Here is a 22,898-nt window from a genome sequence, read left to right on the forward strand (position 1 = left end):
AATCCGAATTGATGAAATTCAAAATCATGCCTGTCCATCCTATTGATGGAGCTAGTTTGAAAGGATATATGAAAACAGAAACAAAAAGATAGTATCGTTTTGGAATTCAAGAAGTTGGAACACTAAAAATGTAAGAAAACATTAAAGTGTTACCTCACTATTACAACTGAAAAAAACTGCATGTTCTGGCTGTGATATTGTATAATGAAAAAAGCTAGGATAAGCTGCAATCAGCTGACTGTAAATTCCTTTTTTCCTAAAAGAATGCTTTCAACCTAATGTTATCGAATCGGCTAATTGCTTCTCTTCATTCATTGTTTGCTTGATGGATTCGGGAAAATCCCAACCTCAGGAGTTAATTTTCCACATTTGAGTTCTGTATCCGACAGACATGAGGGCAAGTTCCCAAAGCATGTTTGGTATGCTCAATAGGTTTACCTTGGATCCAGGAATTTCGGACCAGTTTACGGATACCTCCAGCACTGGAATACGAAACCATTTGCAGAGGAAAACTAATTCAACATCAAAACACCATCTGCACATGTAATAATTCAAATGATAGGTCAATCATGGTAAATTTCAAAGACAAAAGTTGCAAATTTGTTCGAATTGAGAGATATCAAGGAGAAGAGATGCAGAACGTAGAGAAATTCTTGAATTCTTTGGGTTTTGATAGTATACACCAAATCTAATCATGCAGTATAGAACTATAGATCAGCTTTGAATTTTTATGATGCGATAAGCATGCAGTAATGTTAAAGGATAAGGTGATTGATAGTGTCTCCAAGGTCGGAATCACCTTTTCAAACGGATGTTCGTGAAAAGCTTCCTTGCTGCAGACCTAGTAAACATCTTAAAACCGCACTGCATTGTATGAAGATAACAAAATCAGGGAAATATTTATAGAGAATTCAGTGTATAATTCAATTATGCTAGTAATACAGAACATATGTACTTTAGGCCAAAACAAAACAGAAATCTATACAATGAAGGAACATACCTGCGTATCACGAATTCCAGGACCAGCAGTCAAGAGAACCACAAGATGAAAACCCTTCATCAAAAAGTTGCGGTACCACTTCCTCTGAAACATAGATTGAGCACATTCAAATAGAAGAATGTGGAACTTAGATGAGAAAAATCAAAATATGACTAAAAGCAAGCATCATTTCTGATAAACTTAACTGTAGCAATAGCCTTCTCTTCAAGATGCGCACGAGAACCAAATGCCACTATTGGGATATCAGATATTTTAAAGGTCGTGTCACAAGCAGCTGAATCCCCATGATGTTCTTTTCTGGCAACTGCATGGATCTGAATTGGAAAACATCAGATAACCTATACCACGCAGAATATCACCGGCTTGAGTAGCCAACCATTTTTATGTACCTGATTTTCAAGCTTTTCTAGGTCAGTAACCTTGGTGGCTCCATCAGCATCCAGCATTAGAAGTAATTCACCACGTGAATGTAGCATTCCCTGTTTTACAATGCTTTCATAGAGGTAAAGTGCTTTGATCAATTGTTGTCATGCAGGAGCAGGAAAGCATAAAAAACTTTCAATAGCATCAAAAATATGTTCGGCGAATATCCAAATGAAAGGCTTAGGTCAGACTCACTTTTCTTATTGCCTCTCCTTTTCCATGGTTTTTACCAAGAAGGATAGCCCTTACTTTGTCTACACCATACTTCTTTACAAAGTCAAAAGCTACTCTCTTCGTTCCATCCCTACTTCCATCATCAACAATCAATACCTGCATCTCATTCACGTAAGAGTGAATGCTGAAATAGACTTCACAAAGACAATTTAGCAATTCCGGTTAATTAGAAGAAGCAAAACAATACCTCATAAGAAAATGATTTATCCTTTGCTTCCCGTTTTTTAAGGTAACTGCAAAGTAAAAACATCACATCATTACTAACTAACATCAGAATATTTTTCAGTGATAACCAAGCACACAGTTTTAAATCATTTCAGTGAAATATGTCTAAAGAAACCAAATTTTCAATCCTAAAAATTAATAAATCACTCATCATGAAGTAAGAGCTCCATCTGTTACTTAAGAAACCATGCTCTACCATTCTACCAATTTCAGATCAAATATTAGCACCATAAAGCGTAAGCCAGGACATAATGAACGGTAATGGCAGCCCACTGTCAGTACCAACATCATTTTCGGAAAGCATATTTCATCGAGTTTTATTGTTAATGATGTGAAAATCAATCTCGCCAATAACCTTGCATTGCGGTGCCGAATGTTCTTGTCCGGATTGACATGTTCATATTTCAAGATATCACTGACTATTAGAAATATACATCCTGCACTATGATATGTAAAACCTAGTTTCGTTCTCACATACCAATACCATCCTACTGAAGCACATAAGTGCAAACATTAAGGGGTGTTCAAAAGAGAATCATTAACGTACTTCATGGTTTCATTGAGGGCACCAGGAAGTCTATGCTCTTCATTGAAAGCGGGAATTATCAAAGACAAGTATTTCTTTGCTGGATCGAATATATCAGGACATGGAACCTGGAAAAAAAGATGCATCCGGCCTTAGCATTTGTACTCAAATCATATATAAACAGAGTGAACTCGAAATCGGTGAAAGAAAATTCTAATAAGTAGCATCATTTCTCAGACATGTTTATAAGAAAATAAGTTGAAAAAAAGAAAACTATCAATTCTAACTGTTTTAATCATTTCTAGTCACTTATTTGCTTAAAATGAAATGAATTATAAAAACAAGTTTAATTCTAATGAACTTTATTAGCACTAATAACTATTTAGCTTCCACAGAGTTGACTTTTACGTTAATTTCCTAACCAAAATCACGAGAAAAAAAAACAGAAGAGGCAAAACTTGACAATTTTCTCGGCAACCAAACAAGCAAATAAGCAGAACGATCCAAATAATAATAAACCAGAAAAGAAGAAGAAGAAGAAGAAGAAGAAGGGATTACCTGTTTCAGTGATTTCGGATCCTCAAAGATGGCGGGCGCGTCAACATGACTAAATTTAAAAAAAAATGAAAAGAAAGAGAAATTAAACTAAAATCAAAATGAAAACCGAAAACGAGAAAATTAGGTTAGAGAATAAGTACGCATTATTAAGACTTCTTCTATAAGCTTCAAAAACGATTACAGAAACTAAACCTAAAGCAACGATTGAAATCAAAGCAGCCAAAATCGTGAATAAGAACTCCATAATCATTTTTCTCCCAAGCTTTTTGCTGTTGCAGGCAGCTGCGAAATATTTTATTAGTGTTTTTCAGCTTTCATTCAAGGAGGACAGAAATTCATACATCTTCTATAAATAAAAATTTATAATTGAGACGTACGGCCAAGCCCGTCTAGCTCAGTCGGTAGAGCGCAAGGCTCTTAACCTTGTGGTCGTGGGTTCGAGCCCCACGGTGGGCGTATTTTCTTTTTTGGTTTTCCACTGAAAACAGAGAACCCAAATATTGTAACGGGCCTATTTGTTTGCTCTTAATAGACCGGGCTTTCGAGATTTTGGGTTCGGCCGGGTTAACCCAATTTTATTATTATTAATTAATCTCTCATTTCTCAAATGCATAATCTTTTCTGGTAACTATGAGTTATGAGCATGAATGAAGCTTTAAAATTTAGATCATCCAAATTGTTCTGAACATATTTTATCCAAATTTGTTCACCATCTACTTTTTAAAATTTGAAATTTTAGTTCTCGCTAAATGATAATTATTAAATTCATTAAGTTAAATTTTATTATTTTCAAAATTTTATGCATCAAGCATATTATCATGTGTAATGTCATGTTAGCTTGTTATTTTCACATATTACTCACTAAAATTCAGCTAATGGATTAATGACTATCATTTGCATCAAAGATTGAAATTTCATAATTTGTTACTTAGAATGACCCAATCGAAAAATATGGACTAAATTTACAACTGTACCTATAGTAGAAGACTAGTAATTGAATTTAAACAGATAGATTTAATAGCTATTGTCTCGTCAAGACTAAAATATCAAAATTCGAAAAGTACAGGTGTGACATCCTACTCCCGATCTGATCGTCGATTTCGAATGTACGATGACACATTATGTTTTCGGAGCAACTTAGACTATCTCAGTTAAGTTACGAAATAATTAATAACATATAAACATGTCATAAATCAAAATCTTTTCAATTACAAGTAAAACCATGCATTATAGATATCTAACAATCTTATTAACACGTCTTGAGCTACTTAAATTCAGATAGAGTCAGGACTCAAATTTAAACTCAACCTATCAAAACCTAATTGTGTGTCTCGAAACATGATGGCTATATCTCAAAGACATGCTTTCCCAATTTTAAATTCCTAATTTCGATATTTTCTATCTCGACGTCAAAAGGCAAAAATGTTAAAAATACATCTTTATTTCTTGCACAACGACACAAAATGTACCTACATAAAATCATTTTAACATCCAATCACCAAACATCAATTGCCATAAAAAACCACATTCAATCATTTAAAGTTATACACTAATGCACCAATTAAATATATATATATCTAACTATGATCATTACTCACACACACTTAGTTTAGTACAAATTTACTAATGTGATCTATTCAAATTATCATAAAGGACTCCAATATAACATGCTTATAATTCTAGGTACATACTAAGACAGGACATAAGACAATAAGGACAATACAAACAATGTTGAGTTTCTTTGCTCAACGTATAGAATTATATATCCATTTCCGTATGCTAGTAATGATTAGGTTCGACAAAGTTTTAGTTGATTAACAACTTAATCAAATTCACATCGAAATTAAAATAGTTTTGTCCTATTCCAAGTCTCAAGATAAGAATCTTTTGTCTTGAGATAACTAAACATCGAAATTAAATTAAGAAAACAAAAGAGGTTGGTTTCTAAATTAATCTCGGGACTTGAAAAGCTTTGTCTCGAGACATAGACTCTAAAGTCTCGAGGCATATTATCGTCAAAGCAAAAAAAAAAAAAAGGAAAAACAAAATAAAATAAGACCTGACTTGAGACATGAAAATCCTTGTCTCACAATGCTAGAATTTAATAAAAAAAAGTTTGAATTTGAATTCTAACTATATCCATAACCTTTTATAACCCTTAAATGTTTAGAATATATTTAATGTATATACATTCAATTTATTTCTATGATTGTTTGAGAATATATGAAAACTATAATTGCTTAAATGTCACGTTACATGTTATTTGTGGTGATTTAGTTTAAGTTGCTCTCAGTAACATAATTCGATGTCACACATTCGGATCCAACGATCAGATCGGGTGTGGGATGTCACAACAGGGACTAAAATTGACCAATTCAAAAAGTACAACTATTAAAAATGATCAAATTAAAGTATAAGGACTAAACCCATAACTTTTGCAAAGTATAAGGACTAAACCCATAACTTTTGCAAAGTTTAAGGACTAAACCCATAACTTTTGCGAAGTACAAGGAGTAATGGCAAATTTTAACCTTGAAAGAACTATGGATTGCAAAGATTTTGTCAATACTTCAGCTGGTTCAATCCTCCGATGAGTCCTCGCGTTCAAGGGTAATTATAATCGGTTTGTTAAGGAAAATGAAGAAATTGGAGGGGAAAAGGATTTGTTGCACCCTAATTTGTTGATAGAGACTGACTTCAAGCTGGATCTTGAGGTGAAGATGGAGCCTGATTGGGATTTGTTGCTTGAGCTCTACCTCCACTACCATGTTTTCTTCCTTTAGATCGGGATTGAGATGTATTGGATCTTTTGCTGCCTCCAACTTTTCCTTTAGAAGTTCTCACATTGTGGTCTAATTAACCACATTTCTTGCACTTCATATGCATGCCCTTCCTCCACCATCCTTCACCTATAGTTGCGGTTTTATCTACTGCCTGGTGGCCTCCTTAGCACTGGTGGCAGTACTGGTTCCATATTCTGAACCGTTCTCCATTGTGTTGCTCTTCTGGCTGGATTGATGTGGTGTGAGTAGATACTTATCTGAGTATTCTTGATGTAATAGTGGTGCACATAACTCTTTGGCCTGTCTTGTATCATCATCATCACTAAACGACATGGATGCATGGAATACTTGTGGAAAGAAGCAGTAGAGGTGTTAGTAACATAAATGGGTTTTAGGGATAACAACTCAGTAAATGGTATTACCAGTTAGATCCCACTTTCTTCATGAACAAGTGTGGTCATCCAAGTTAGCCACATGTTGGTTTCATGGACCACATGCAACTTGGTACATTGGCCTATCAACATGCCTTGGCCAGCGCCTGTAAGCAGCCAATTAACACAAAGCAGACAAATAAGATATGAATTGGAAGCAGGCAACTAAGCAACCAACATTATCATCAACTAAGCAGCCAAATAAAGTTAGCATAAGTAGCCAAATAAATGCATGAATAAGCATCTAGATATACTCTGAGACTTTCCCCTTGAGCTTTGGATTGAACCTTCATCCCTAGAACTCTCTGATAACTCAGGACTGAATTTAACACGTTTGAGTCTCCTTTTTTGTTGATATTTTGATTCTCTTTTCTTTGATTTATTTTGTCCCTTTGCTTTTGAAAGTCTTGTTTGGCGCTCGTTGAAACAAGATACTTATCCTTTTTGTTTTTGTTTTTTTTTTTTTGGAATTTTTGTTTGCTTTTATTATGGTTGCCGCGATATTTGATTGTTGGTTCTGTGTAAAGGTGTGTGAATAGCTTGATTATAGATTTCCTTGAGTTATGGTTTTGATTGGAGGGAAAATGGTGAGTATGTTAAGAATGAATGATGGTTGAGTTAGATGGATTGTAGGTGAGATATGGGGTTGATTGTGGATTTATCACCTCTAATTTAAAATTTTTTTATCTTTTCACTTAAAAATTAAAAGAAAATAAATTTATCAATTAAATTTGATCGAAAATATAAAAAAACGAGAACACTAAAAAATCTAAGATAATTTTTTTATGTTTTTTATTCTTTTAAAATTAACCCTCAATATTACAAAAAACGAAAAACTAAAAAAAAAACTCAAACTACATGGAGTGTAAATGTTTTGTTAAATTTTTAGAATCAAGACTAAATTGACACGATTTATAAATCTTAAATGTTAAAGTTACTATTATGCTAATTTTAAAAATTGTCAAATTATCTTTCGTTAATTATTTAATGGCGAATGACTAAAAAAGAAATAAAAGTTAAATAATTAAATGACCAACGACAAATTTTGTTAATAATTGGGTAAAAACCTATATAATTTACCCTTTTCTTTTCCTTTTTACTTTTATGGACATAAAAGGATTGGGTAGAATGGAAAGGTTGGTCCTCCACTCTTTTCTTCTTTACTATTATATATTTTATTTTCTCAAGAAATAAATATTTTAATCATCATCATCATTATCATCAAACTGTAAATTCATGGACCTTCCATCACATTCTGCAAATGAAATTGCAGGCCCTGACGGTGTTGGGGGCGCCAAGGAGGCACCGCAGCCAGGCAGCTCAACCGCTTGGTTTCACGGGCTCTGTTTTAAAGAGCACATTTTACAAGAAATTCACCATCGTTTTTGAGGCAAAGTTTTGGACGTATTTAAGCTATGAAAATGAGATATTATTAATAAATTAATATTTGGAACTTGGACATGTATTGATAAATAAAAACAATAATAAAAGGTACATTTAGGGTTTTCTCTTCTTTTTTTATTTGCTGAAAACATGTAGAGTCAGTTCATGCAATAATTTAATCTAATAATTTAATTGTTAAATTGAATTTAGAATTTAATCTGATGATTAAAATATTATTTAAAAAAAATCAATTTTTATCATCAAGTGAGTATAATGATAAGATATAGTGTTTCGCAAGAGGCTTAAATTTTAAATTTTAAATTAGTCTTGATTTTTTTTTAAAATTTAAAATTTAAGTTTTAATATGAAAATAATTGCTAAATTTAAGGATTAATTTGAATAAAAATAAATTTAACAAGATTTTTAAAATTCAGAAAATAAAGAGAAAAAAGTATGAGAGCTAGATTCTAAATTTATGAAAACTATAGGGACCTATTATACATTTTAACCATTTGATAAAGTTTGCATAAATCATGCCTAGAAGTTTGAATGCCAGAGTAAAATAAAAGAAAAAAAAAGCAATATAATTGTTGAAAATTTTCCCAGAAAAAAAGTATACACTACTGCAAATTTATTCATACTACAATTTTTTTTTTCTCAAAGATTTAAGGAAAACTAATAACATGAACAAAGATGATCCAACAAATAAACCAATTCCCCATTAAGAAAAAAAGAAGAAAAATTAGTGAGCCATTGCAACTGGATCACTGTAGTTAAGGCTTCTCTGATTAGGCATAGCAAGCATAGCAGTATGATCCAAGAAATCATTGAGTTCAACAACAGATTGCAATACAATCCTCAAATCATCAGCACAACGAAAACCGACATTCCCATTACCTCTAACTGCATAAACATAGAATGTTAAGCACCCTTTCCTGAACTTAAACCTCGCCATTTCACACCCTTTCAATCCCCTTATCAGCTTCTTATTCACTTCACCAAGCGGGATCTCATTTGGCCAAATCTTATCCACCGCGATTTTCATGGCTTCCGATTCGAAAACGAACAAAAGCACCTTCGATTTCTTGGTGCCTAGACCCAAAGTGAGTGTGTGCCAAGCTTGGTGAGCTAAGATGGTGAAATTGGTTGGCAGAAAAGCTGTGGTTGAAGGGAAAGGGATTTTGTTGTTGGGGGGTTTGTGTGATGGTGGGGTGAAATCGAGGAGCTTGAGTAGTTCCAGTGGCTTTGCTCGTCGGATTGTGAAGGATTTAACTATGAACTGGCCGCCGAATCTTAGACCTTTCACTTCGGAACTTGGTTTGAATGAGAATTCTGAGGTTGGTTTTGTGGTTTTATCATTGGGGTGTTCATGTTTTTGCTTCTTCTTCTTTTTCTTTTCTTCCATTTGCGTTTCTTTTCAATGGGTTTTGTTTTTTGGGTAGTGGGATTAAGTTTGGTGGAAGAAAGGCTTTATTGTTTTGAGTGTGATTTACAAAAACCAATCTAAAGCTTTTAGGTGGGGTGAACTTGTTTGTTGGCTTTTTTGTCATTTGCCTTTTCATTTTTTAAATAAAATAAACACATCATCTAGATTAAAAAAAAATTAATTTCCCGATCCAAACTATGATCTAAATTTTAAATTGATCGATAAACTTTAAATGTTCGAATTAAATTTTTATATGATTATGCCGCATCACTAATAAGGATTGGGTGTAGTGATAAAATTATACTTTTAAAGAGAACCTCGATTTGAATTTTTGAGAGAATAATATTGAGAGACATAGTCTTCATGGATAGTAAATGGACATAAAGGACCATCAATTAGATACTAAATTATCAGTTTAGATTTAATATGGAGTATATTTAAAACATGCGAATCAAATTGTAAATTCGTACATATGTAGAATAGCTTGAATATGATGTTAAAAAAATAGAAAATATCAATAAAATTTAAGAAAAGTATTTCATTTTTTATAACATTTCATATTCAAGTTATTCGCGCAATTTAATCCACGTATTTTAAATATATCTAACGTTAAATTTTAATTAAAAAATTAACTGAACGACTTGATACGATATTAATACTTTGAAATCATAGTTTAATGATATAAAATAAATTAAACTCTAAAATGTTGCAATATTTATTTTTAAAAAATCAAAGAATTTGGGAATGTTAAAATTAAAACTTCAAAATTATTAAATATTATATTTTAAATTGATAAGATGGATTAGTTAAACTAAATCTCAAATCAATTAAAAAGTCAAAAAGAAGGCTATGGCTATACCACTTTGCATAAATTTGAACATCTTTTGACTTATATTTTAGATGTTACCATTTTGAATGTTGGTTATGCATGGCAATGCCATTCTTTTATATTATTTAAATTAGTTGGTTAACAACTTTGTTCTCTCTCTCTATAAAAAAACCCTTTGCATTGTATATTAAATTTTTTAAAATTTAATCTAATTGTGAAATTATCGAAAAGTTTTTAAGTTGATATAATGTTTAGAATTATCCATAACTTATTCTAATCCTTAAATAAGAGGGTAACCGCACTTAAACACGCTTGAACTTACGTTAAACAAGCTAAGACTCAATCTACTAATAGTGTATTAATTTTTGTTGGACATATTTTATTATAAATTAATTAATGTCAATTTATTTTTTAAAGTGTATTTTTTTCTTTTTCCCTTTTTGGAAATGAAGTAGGTTGGAGATATTGAGTACCCCAACATATTTTTCATTTTTGATGTACCACATATGTTTTCTTCCATTTTCATCTTTACATGTAATCACCTTTATGAATCATGCCCTTACACCAATTCACATGACATTATCTTTGCATAGATATAACATATAAAATTAAAAGTATTATGGAGTTACTGTATTTAAAAATAAATAAATTAATTTATGTGTACTGTTAAAAATTGATGTGGTTGACTGAATAACTAAATAGTAGCACGTGGCACGTTATGTATATCTCATGTGGACGTACAATTATATTTTTTAATAGTAGAAATTGATAAAAATTTTAATAAAATAACTACTTTACTCTTTGATCCAATGTACATGAATTAATTTACTTATTTGTAAAGCAGAGAAATTAAAATATAATCTAAATCTTAATACAGGACCGCTATGATAATTTTACTAACATATAGTTTATTTAATACTAAATATGTTTATGATTCAATCGATTGGCCTAATCTGGGTCTAACAATTACGTGTTTTTATTTGAATTGAATTAAATGTTTAAGTTAACATTTTTATTGATTGATCCTGATTGCAATTGTTGATATAAAAAAATAGTTACAAATAATTTTAAAAAAAATTAAATTAATTTTTTCCACCACAAATTAAAATTGATTTTCGAATAAAATAAAACAACATAAAATCAACATTTGAGACTTGCATGACTAGAATATTTTATGAACCATTTAAAATTCAATATTTTTTGTTAAAAAATCAATAAAATTAAAATCATAATACCCGATAATAATGAAATTAAAATAAAATTATAACAAAATTCAGTATTAAAAAGTCATAGTTTAATGATAAAATTTAGATTAATATAAATCTCATTTTCCTTGTAGGTTGGAGTTGTAAAGCAAAGCAATAAAGTCATTCCTATTAAAGTTTTTTCCTTCAAAAGGCAGTCACCATTGCCTTTAATCATTCATAGGAAACAGCTTTCATAGGTCCATTAAGAGGACCAACTAAAAGCAAAAAGTCTTGCATACAAGGACTACCAACGGAGCCTTTTAAAAGAAATCCTACTAGAATTTCTTGTCTCCTCATTTTTTTATTTAATAATATTTTTAGAAATTATAATTATAGGTTATGATTCTATCTAATTTTTTTGAAAGACAATGTCTAGAATTATCTATAGTCCTTCATCTAACCCATAAATAAGAGGATAATGTGCTTCAGTATACTCGAACCCACGTCCTCTTGCATGGGCAACAATGTCCATGTCAATCAAGTTAAGACTTAATTGACGATATGAGATTAGACCAACTCATGAGCGGGACCACCCGGCCCTGCTCGAAAAGTGGGAGAGTTTAGGTAAAAATATAGGCCCGAAAAATGAGTTTGGACAAAAAAAAGCCCGTTTAAAAAATAGGCTGGGCCTTGAGTAAGACATTTTTGGCATGGGCTTGACCCAGCCTAAATTCACAAAAGGAAAAAAAATGCTATTTTGTTGTTGCTTTTTCCCAATTTTGCTACCAATTCACTATTATGTTACTACTATTATGTTGTTATTGTTTGAATATTGTATAATATTTGTTTTATTGTTAATTTTGTTATTATTTTAGAGTTATTTGCTTGTTAAGTTGCATCTATGTTAGTGCTATTTAAGTATACATATTTTTAAAAATTTATCTTCAACTAACTGAGAAATATTTATTTTAATGTTTTTAGTATTTTTTATTTTTATATATATTTAAAAATTATATAAAAAATTAATATGGGGTGGACCGAGTCCAGATTTTAGCATTTTTATTCGGGGCGAACTCAGACCTAACAAATAGATCTAAATTTTTAGTTGGACCTGGCCCGAACCCAACCTGACCCGACCATTAGCTCCTCTAGATGAGATTCTTAAGATGAAAGCATTTCCCCTTTCATTGTAATTTCAAGCACCAAAATTTGATAGTTAATTAGGTAGCAAAGAGCCAAAGAGGTTGATGAACATAAAGTTAGCTTATAAGAATGTTGATTGCAATGCTATTTTTTATTTTATAAATATATATAAAAAATAATTTTAATTTTATAATGCATATGCTTAATTAACGAGTCTACTAAATAATTACCAATGATTCATCATGATTTTAGACTAATAATGTTTTCCTTTTGCAACAAATCACCGACACTACCCCCTTAGGGAGACATTATAATCGACAATATACTTTAAGATCTTTGAAAATTATTTATTTAACTTTTGAGAAAATTAATTTGGTAGATTTGATACTTCTATTTCTCCTTTTAATTTTTAAAATTTTCATTCCAAGATTATTCTTAGAGAGGGGAGAATTTAGAAATTTTTTAGGGTGGAATTGAATATTAAAGTTTTGAGAGATCAAAATATAATAATTTATATTATTTTTAAAGGGATTAAACATGATTTTCTTTTTTTAAGAGTCAAAATGTAATTTTATTAGAAATTAATTTTAAATATAATCATTTAATAAGGACTTATATGACAATTTTTGAAAATTTCCATTTTAGAGGGTCATGGCCTCTACTTGCTGCTCAAATTTGCCTTTGCTCTTAGATATGATTTGAAAACGCAATACGAATACGATAAAGAAATCGATATAATATAATAAATGCTTCATAAGTGCATGACACATTTAAACATAATCTACTAATTTGAGAATTTTGTGTTAAAAGTTGAGATAAAATCAGGGGTGGAACTAGGGGCCGGGTGGGGCCTGACCCCCCTAAAATAAAAAATTTTCCATTTAAGCTCTTTAAAATTTATAAAATTTCAAATTAATAAAGGTAAAATTGCACTTTGACCCCCTAAAATATAAAAATTTGACTTAATCCTTTAAAAATTATAAAGATATAGGCTATTAAAATAGTGAAATTGTATTTTTGCTATCGTAAAAATCACAATTTAATTTCGACACCTAAAAAAGTTTCTAGTTTCGTCCTTGAATAAAATTATAATCCAAGTTTTAAAATTTTTATATTGAAAAGGCTTCAATTGAGTTATTAATTTTTTTGTAAGGGATCAAAAATACAATATTTTTATTTAAGCAAGAGATTAAAAAATTAAATTAAATCGTTAATATTTAGGATGTGCCAACAATGAAATTGTTTCATTTAACCAAGGTGGCTTCATATATGTATTAATGTATATTTATATTTAAATCACTAACATAAAATTAACATCTCCCAAAAATTATTAGGTTTTGCGTCATTATCATGGATTACCCAACGGTTCGGTTTTGAAAAAAAAAATGCATAATGATTTATTTGACCTTTTAATTTTGTAAACAATGTTATTTTAGTTATTTATTTTATTTATTTTTATTTTTTTAGTCGTTAAACTTGCGTTGTTTGTAAAATCACCTTAAAATGAATAGAAAAATTAACGTTTGTTCACTTTGTTAATATGGTATACACGTGGATTGCCACGTCAATAATTAATTAATTTTTAAAATTAAAATTTCAAAAAAATAAAAAAGTATTTTAAAAAATTAAAATTATTAAATAAATATTAAAATATATTATTTTTAATATTTTTAAAAATTTAAAGTTAATTAATTGCTACTGTGGCATACACTTGACCATCTACGTGTTTTGGGTGTTTTGACAAATAATACAAACTTAAGAACTAAAAGAAACGAAAAATAAATTGAAGGGCCAAATAAATTATTATTCCAAAATTTGTAACTTATAAACCTAAAATCAAATTCAACGTAATATATTCATTTATTATCCAAATTAAAATCGAACCAAATTCAATAAAAATCAAATCAAAATCGATAAATTAAGTTTTAATTTTATTAAGGTTAAAATATGCTATAAGTCCCTGTAATTTTTAAAAATTAGGAATTTAGTTCCTATACTTTTATTTCATGGAATTTAATCACTCTACTTTTTAGATTTTAAAATTCAGGTCCAATTGTTAACACTGTTAAATGTTTTATTAAATTTGTTGCTATGACATTTTTGAAATAAAAAAAAACTCACTTGGTAACCATGTAATTAAAAATTGAGTTTGTAATTAATTTGAATTTAACAAAAAAATTAATAGTATTAACAATTAAACTTAAATTTTAAAATCTGAAAAGTAAAAAAACTAAACTCCATGAAATATAAATACAAGGACTAAATTATTAATTTTTGAAATGTACAAAAACTTGTGTCACATTTTAACATTTTATTAATTTTATCTTGGTCCCGTCTTTTGTCAAACATTTCTTCCATTTCAATCCATTTCTATTTTACAAACCCCATTTATTTTGAAAAAAAGAAGAAGAAATAACGCTAAATTTAGTCATCAATGTTTATCTTTTTTTATCAATTTGATTTTTATTTTTTTGAGCTAAATTTGGTCTTTGTTTCTTTTTTGAGCTAAATTTGACCATTGACATTGAAAGAGAGTCAAATTTTTTTAACGAAAATATTGACTACAACATTAAGTTTATAATGATATTGACATGGAAACCCGTAATAGCCCAAGTATACTTCATGATGACATGAGACTTTGTTTTATATTGACGTCAATAAATAATTTAAAAATCATAAAAATAAATAATTTAAAATAAAAATAAAAATAATAAATTAACATGAAATATATACAAATTACCATGTAAATTTCCGTATTTAAAAATTTAATATTTTTAAAAAATTAATAGTTAATTTACTGCTTAATTTAACTAAAAAAATTAAAACCCAAATGATAAAAGCAAAATTTATCTTTAAAGAGAAAAACCTTTACAACTGTTTTGAGGTATTCATGGCATGCAGCTGCTTTGAGGTTGACTCATCCAACGAACGGTGGGCCATTTCCAAATAATGCAGTCAGTTGTCCTACACTATTATTGAGACGATCGTTCATGATTTAACCCATGATAGCCTCAAATTTCAGATTTAGCTCATTTAGGACTGGAAAATAGATGTTAAATTCAATTCTACAGTGCAGTAGCAACTGTGAAAAAATAAAGATGAACATCAAAGAATTTTTTAAATAGTTTAGTTTCTCTATGTCCGTGAGGTATTATCATGAAAGATGATCCATTATCTTTCAATTTGTACAAACTGATTTAAGTTTTATCACACACCAACATAGTATTTTCACTTTTAGATTCTTTCTTGATATTTTTGGAGACTTAAGCGAAATAATAAATTGGATCACTTTTAACAAAAATTATAAAATGTAATACAATAAAAGTTGAAAAATTTTTGTGGCCCTAGGACATGAAACATTTACGATAAAAAATTGAAAGCCCTAGGCATTTAATTTATTTATTTTAGTCTGAACTTTTTTCCTATATTAAAAGCTGAAATTTCTTTCCCACATTGAAAGCCCTAATTGTATATGTCTGATTGGTCACTCCACTAGCTCAACAAAAACTTGATCGGATTGCATTTGAATCAGAAGGAAATTCTACGACTTTAGAAATAATTTAATTGAGTTGATTTATTTGGTACGAAATTAAATTGGACGATCGTGAGAATTGTTCAATTAGAGAATTTGATTAAAGAATTTTCTTGAAAAATATGTTTTGAAAAATATAAGGATTTTTGGAAAAATTAATTTTGATCAAGCAAAATTAAATTAATCAAATTAATTAAAATAAATATGATATTTTTGGAAATTAATTTTCAAGTAAGATAATTGGCTAATGGGTAATTGAACTTGAAGTTTGGACTTGAGATCGAAAATTGGAACTGAGAACCAAAAACTGAGATCGAGACCCAAAAACTGGTCGAACCGGGTCTAATATGTGAAATCGGGTCAACAATCCAATCGATGGTTGGACTGGACCAATCGAGCCATCACTAGCCCAAACAGAATCGGCAGTAGCCAAATTGACTCGGGGTGCCGTGAGGGTGTCGCGCTTGCGATGACACCACCGGGCATGACAGTGCAGACGACTACATTGACAAAAAATCGGTGGCCAGCGGATGGTTTGTGGCGGTGGTTCTTTAACGGTTAAGCAGTGGAAGAATCACACTCGTACTAGGATTCTACCGAATAATTTGATTTCAGATTAACTATTTGAAAATAATATTATTTTAATAAATTTAATATTAAATTGAATTTATACTTATCTTGATAAGGATCATATTAATTTAATATTAAAACGATTAATTTTAATCGTAGTTAAACTCTTTAAACTCTCCTTATATAAAAAGAGCCATGAGTTATTATTTTTTACACACTTGAATTTAAGAGAAAGTTGTAGAGAGAAAATTCTCTGAAGAAATTATTTCAGAAGATTTCTAGAGATATTTTTATATTTACAACTTTACCCAAAAATTTAGAGAAATTACAAAATTACCCCGCTGGTAATTTTGTGGAAATTTTTTTTATTTGAAGTGAGCCCACACTTGACAGACGTGAGCTTGAGGATAGCAGAGAAGACTATATAGTCGAAGCGTTCATCCTAGACAAATAAAAAATGTACAATTTTGAATAAGTATTTATTATTTTAGATATCACAATCAAGTAATTATTTTTGGAAAAAAATTTAAAACTCTATATTTTCCCTAAACTTATTTTCCGCTATGTTTTTCAAACCCAATTTTCCAACAAGAACTTCATGGGTCTGATCTCCTGTTTGATATCACTTGTACAAGTATAGTTCGCACATCTTCCTGGTGTACTCTTGCCATGCCTTGTGTTGGCTCAACTTAAAAATTTGTACACTTTTTGCATTGTCATGACAATCTTCCATTTCTATCACTCGTGTTATAGGCTACAACGCGGAATGATTTCGCTTACCCATTTGCGATGATTTCATACAAGACGAATTATTACCTATTTTGCTAGCAAGACATATGCGAACTATCTTAGCAATTATTATAATTATAGATTAATGTACAATGAATTGATTCCAGAAACTCATGCATGGAGATTCACACTTGGAGAATTTTTACATGCAGATTTACACAAAATCTTATATACGCAGAATCGAGTTTGGTGAATACATACTTGCAGACCATATTTGTGAACCTTTATATGTAGAATCATAAGCAAAGATTCATACATGTGGGTTCATACTTGTGAACTCATTCTTAAATGATAGTCACTGCTAGACTCTTGTTTGGCGGATAGTTACTGCGGCCTCTTGTTTGGCAGATAATCATTGTGAACTCTCGATTTAAAAATAGTCCTTGGCAGACTCCTACATGAAAGATGATCCCTGTGGGTTTTGGCTTGAAAAAAATAATTTATACGAATTCTCGTAGCTTAAACATAAGGACAAGCCCATGTGATCTCTTGCTTGGATAATAGTTCATACCAACTCTTGTGAAAGATAGTCATTTTGAACTCTTAAACTTGCAACATGAATATAAGATCAGTAGACTACCATAGCTTGAATCATAAAGATAAATCCAGCGGACAGTTATACATTCAAATTCATTAAGAAGATTCATGGATGTGAACTCATATATGGAGGACTCATATATAGCGGACTCATACATGTAGATCCATAAGCAGATATTTACATATAACTGCGGATTCATATACGCGAACTGTTCCGTGGACTTTTGCATGGAAAAATCCCACGTATAGCTTTGTCATGAAGCTTATAGAACAAATCCAGCGAACTGTCGTAACTTGAATCATAAGATAAGTCCAGTGGACCGCCTTATCTTGCATGTGCCCATAGTCATGAGACTTGCTTACATGAGGCTTTAAGCCTTAGACTCTGTAGAGTCTCATACTTGAAAGAACCTACGTAGGGTTTTCATAAACATGTGCTCATATATGTCCCTACAATCTAATCAAACCTCCGTAAAAACAAAATCATGCGCATACATTCTCTATACAACCCACTCGAGCCTTCGCAAAACCAATAACATGTGGCACAAAGTGTACAACATGACATTTCTTCATATTCTATCTGCCATTACATACCTCTACACTCCGCATAACATTCATTTTCACAATTGACACATAACAATCATTCAACTAAACATACTGTTAATAACACAACACAAATCATACCAAACATATCACCTATTAAACCATTTCAATAATAGCCTATTCATAATTATTTTACCAGTAACAATTAATCAAAACAACAAAGTTATACATACAACTAGTCATGTGTCTGTAGATCAACACTTTGTATGCTTCAACAGTACGACAAACATCCCACAACAACACAGCATTGGTATACATAAAACAAACACTGAGGATTTGAGTTCAGAAACTTTCTCTTATCGCTTGAGCCTCCTCTTTCTTGGTTAGCTAAGCATAATAATCATATCCAGGGGCGAAGCCAGAACAATTTTTTAGGGGGGCCGAATGAAGTTTTAATTTTTTATAGTATATATCTTTATAATTTTTAAAGGATTAAATCAAATTTTTATAATTTTAGGGGGGCCAAAGTGCAATTTTACCTTTACTAATTTAAAATTTTAAAAAATTTTAAAGGCCTAAATAATAATTTTTCATTTTAGGGGGGACTAGGGCCCCTGCCAGCACCCTAGCTTCGCCTTTGGCCATATTAGAATCAAAACGAAGACATACATATGTAAGGAAACAATGATTCATTTGCATGCAGAGAAACTTTAAATGTTAACTATAACCTTAATCATCACAATACAAATTCAATGAATTAAACCGAAATCCTTAATTTTTATTCCCTTTTCCTTAATTAAAAGATACAGAAGAGTTAGAAAGATTACCAGTTTACTAAATTCTCAATTTCATAAGCTAATACATTAGTTTCTCCCCCTATGCAAACTGCTCCTTAATCTTTCTCTCTTACAAAACCAACTAGAGAAGAAGATAGAAGAAAGAAAATGAATACAAAAAAGAGAGAGTGCTCCTAGGAGAATGGTGTCTATCTCCTATATAACCTTCCTACACTCGTTCACCAAAACCAATTCATCAACATCAAAATTAATGTTCCTCATCATAATGTTTCCTACTAAAGAAACTACCCGGTTTTAAGGTAACAAGACTAATAGTTGAAATCTAACCAATTACCAAGTCATTTAGCAAGATTCATGTAATTACACTAAGACCCTCATAAACAAAAAGTTCTATAATTAGATACCCAAAATTACTGTTGTACTTATCCTTTAACATTTCCGGGTGTGACATATATTGTTTTCGACTTGCTGAAATACTAGATCAATTACAATCAATCACCCCATCAAAGTAACAACTAAAGAAGCATAAGCAATATCCTAACAAAGTCCAAGATGTTGTCAAAATATCCAAGATAAGTCTTCAAGATATATAGTTAGATCCAATCTCATTGAAACAAGGGATTTGATTGCTTGATCTAGTTTGACCATATCTTCAAGATATACTCCTTCACATGAATCGATCTTCAAATATAAATCATTGCACACCTAATATATCAATAAAGATTACAAACCCAAAGATTTATTTCAAAAGATTTTCAATTTTAAATAAACCAAGTAATGAAAGTTTCACAATGCCAAGTGTAATTGGAATTGTTTGTGGCATTGTTCTCGTAACAGCCTCAACAAATATATATATCAAGTTGTTTATGTATAAAATTTTAATAATATATATAACGATAGTAAAATAAATGTATTTATAAGATTTTAAATTAAATTAGAATAATCTAAATAAAAAATATTTTTTAAGCATCCACTACTAATATATCATATCATATTTGTTTAGAGGATAATCAAGAATATAATACATAAATGAACACCAAATTAATTTTCATTATTTTTTAAATTTACTTAATAAACAAATAAAAATGAATACCCAACCTTTAAGACTAAGTTCTAAACCCTAATTCTTACTCTAACACTATGCTTAAATCATAAATTTTGAAATTTTAAATTCTAAACCTTAATTTAATCTTAAACCTAAATCTTAAATACTATTTTTTTACCTTAAACCCTAAATATTATTTTACTATTATTCAATATAGTTTTTAATTGACACACAAAATTAGAACAATTATAGTTAAAATAAAACTTAAATGGTAAAAAAGGCACTTGTAAAGTAAATAAAAAATAAATTGAACCATCACTAAATTGAGGTTATAATAAAAAAAAGCTAGTAATACCTTAAGTCCTCAAAATTAACTTTTTCATGAAAGACGTAATGTTTGTTAAGGATATAGTGATTTGGATTAAAAAATTTAAAATTTTGAAGATTTTCGGAATGATAACAATGTTAGTATTTGTGAATATTTCGTTTGATAAATAATATATTAATAAAAATTTAGGTTAATAAAATTTATTAAGTTAAAAAATTATTATAAAAGAAGAAAATGATATTGAAAATAAAAAATAAAAAATATGCAATATGGATATCACTATAAAATATATAAAAGTTTTAATAATATGTAAAATATAAGAATTATTGGAATTAAATAAAAAATATTTTAAAGTTAATATTTTTTGTTTTAGTGTAGGACCACAGTATTAAATGAAAAGAATTTTGAAAAACCACTTAGCTTGAATTTAAATAGAGAATTTTGAGTTACTCAAAATCCCTTTTGAATATTCTTAAAAATTTTAAAACTCTATTAAATTTACCTAAGTAAGTTCATTTGTAAAATTTTAAAGGATGACATGGATGATGATACTGTAGTTGACGTGAAAAAATAATGATGTGGCAAGTAGTAGCATGGGGCAAAATACAATTAAAAGCTTTTTTTTTAATATTTACCAAAATGGGCCCGGTAAATAATTATTTACCGGAATGGACCCTTTTCCCCGAAAATGCGTCCACGTCAGCGCGATGCCAGGGTACGTGACAGGAAAACGCGTCCTCAAGGGCGTGCTTTGTCCACGTGGACAGAAAGCGCACTGACGTGGACGCGTTTTGTTGCCACGTCAGCGCGTCTCAGGGGACACGTTTTCCCCGCGCATGAACAGTACCAACGGTCATTTTTTTTACCGTTGGCCCCCCAACGGTAAAAAAAAAACTATAAAAACCCCCACCCCTTCATTTTCTTTCACAAATTAATCCATTCTCAATTATTTTTTCTTAAAAAATAATTAACACGAAAATTAATCCAATTTTGAAAATTTTATAATTAATTTAATTGACAAACCCTAAACTTAGAGGTGTTCATGGGGCGGACGGCTTGGCACGGCCCGACGGCCCGCCCGAAATATGGGAGGGTTCGGGTAATAATATAGGCCCGAATTATGGGTTTGGGTAAAAAAGCCAAGCCCGTTTAGAAAACAGGCCTGACCTCGGGCACCACTTTTTTGGCCCGAGGCCGGGCCGGGGCGCCTCAGGCACCACTTTTTTGGCCTGGGCCCGGCCCGCCCCGGCCTAGCCCCAATATTTAATAAATAAATACATATTCTTTATTTTTTATTTTAAAAATAATTTTTTCGGTGTTTATTAAAAAATGGGTCGGGCAGGGCTCGGCTTATCAATTTTTCTCGGGCCGGGCCTGGACAAAACCCAACCCAGCCCAGCCCATGAACACCCTTAAACCCTAAACTATAATCCCTTATACTTTAATTTTTAACCCTAAAACTCTAAACCCTAAACCCTAAAAGTACAGGCAAAATGCGTCCCTGAGGGAGCGTTTTGCTTACGTGTACATAAAACGCGTCCTTAAGGGCGCGCTTTATGTCCACGTAGGCAAAACGCTTCCTTAGGGATGTGTTTTCCTGTCCCGTACCCTGACATCGCGTTGACGTGGACGCGTTTTCGGGGAAAATGGCCCATTCCGGTAAATAATTATTTACCGGGCCCATTTCGATAAGTATTAAAAAAAAGGGCTTTTATGTGTAATTTACCCGGTAGCATGACCAATGTTTTAATAATTAGATAGATAGTTGAACCTATCATACCATTGAAAATACGATAATTAAATAAAAAGTTTAAAAATTTTAAATTTTGGTTTAACCATTGTTTTTTATTTCGATTTTTGATCTTTATTGGTTTCGAACAATTTACTCAGAAATTGATTCAATCGCTATGTCCATATCAATATGTTAGTCGATTCTCGATTAGAGGCAAAAGCAGTAATCTTGACCCGACAATAAATTTTTTATAAAGACTCTTCAAATTTATCAAACCAAAAATTTATTATTCATTTCTAATTGCGACTAAACTCTTCCAGTCCCATTGGTGTGATGAATTCCTAGCCCCACCCCTGACTTACTTGGATCGGCTTCTATGAGTACACCAGTGCCATTAAAATCACAAGCGCTTTTAAGTTCACCTGCCTCCCGATAGTCAGAATTCATGGAAAAATCTGCACAACTCACTTTGTCCGGATATTCACAAGCCCCTCCGGTTGAATCGGACTGCAATCGATGCCTTGACCGCATGTCCAGTCCAAGTTTTCCTGCAATTCTTGAGCACTAGCATCCACATCCTATACACAACATTTTCTTCTTACCATTGCTGTTGGAAAGTCTACGGGATTTCCAAAGGGTTTCAACCGCCGTGGCGGAGGAGGAAGAGGAGGAAAGAAACACTGCTCAATGGTTTCATGTTTCCAATTTTATTTTTATTATTCTATTTATTTTTTTATTCCAATTTTTATTTGATCCTTGATTTTGATTTTGGGTTATAATTTGTTTGTGTATATATATAGAGAGAAGATGAATCAACCATGAAATGTAATTTTGTCCATTAAGGCTTTTCACATTTCAAAATATTCGAAAATTAAGC

The 22,898-nt window shown here is 30.8% G+C and overlaps 2 protein-coding genes, 1 long non-coding RNA gene and 1 other non-coding gene across 4 annotated transcripts; 1 reads left to right on the plus strand and 3 right to left on the minus strand.

Annotated features, from left to right (window-relative positions):
* Positions 1-69: 69 nt before the first annotated feature.
* On the minus strand, positions 70-3,290 carry LOC107934363 (dolichyl-phosphate beta-glucosyltransferase). Its single transcript, XM_016866787.2, has 10 exons — positions 3,107-3,290; positions 2,967-3,015; positions 2,430-2,536; positions 1,845-1,890; positions 1,619-1,753; positions 1,390-1,479; positions 1,186-1,314; positions 1,001-1,084; positions 800-864; positions 70-535 (listed from the first exon to the last, which is right to left on the minus strand). The coding sequence occupies exons 1-10, from the start codon at positions 3,214-3,216 to the stop codon at positions 349-351; spliced, it is 1,002 nt and encodes a 333-aa protein (XP_016722276.2). The 5' UTR covers positions 3,217-3,290; the 3' UTR covers positions 70-348.
* Positions 3,291-3,349: 59 nt separating this feature from the next.
* On the plus strand, positions 3,350-3,422 carry TRNAK-CUU (transfer RNA lysine (anticodon CUU)). Its single transcript has one exon. It is a non-coding gene; the product is annotated as a tRNA-Lys (tRNA).
* A 1,669-nt stretch (positions 3,423-5,091) lies between these two features.
* On the minus strand, positions 5,092-6,822 carry LOC107934370 (uncharacterized). The gene is made up of 3 exons (XR_005919871.1): positions 6,435-6,822; positions 6,172-6,287; positions 5,092-6,096 (listed from the first exon to the last, which is right to left on the minus strand). It is a non-coding gene; the product is annotated as an uncharacterized lncRNA (long non-coding RNA).
* Positions 6,823-8,139: 1,317 nt separating this feature from the next.
* LOC107934361 (uncharacterized) lies at positions 8,140-9,054 on the minus strand. Its single transcript, XM_016866786.2, has one exon. It carries the CDS (start codon positions 8,966-8,968, stop codon positions 8,306-8,308), a length of 663 nt encoding a protein of 220 aa, XP_016722275.2. The 5' UTR covers positions 8,969-9,054; the 3' UTR covers positions 8,140-8,305.
* Positions 9,055-22,898: the final 13,844 nt, after the last annotated feature.

The sequence above is a fragment of the Gossypium hirsutum genome, chromosome D10, assembly GCF_007990345.1.
Source record: "Gossypium hirsutum isolate 1008001.06 chromosome D10, Gossypium_hirsutum_v2.1, whole genome shotgun sequence".
In the NCBI taxonomy this organism is placed as follows: Eukaryota; Viridiplantae; Streptophyta; class Magnoliopsida; order Malvales; family Malvaceae; genus Gossypium; species Gossypium hirsutum.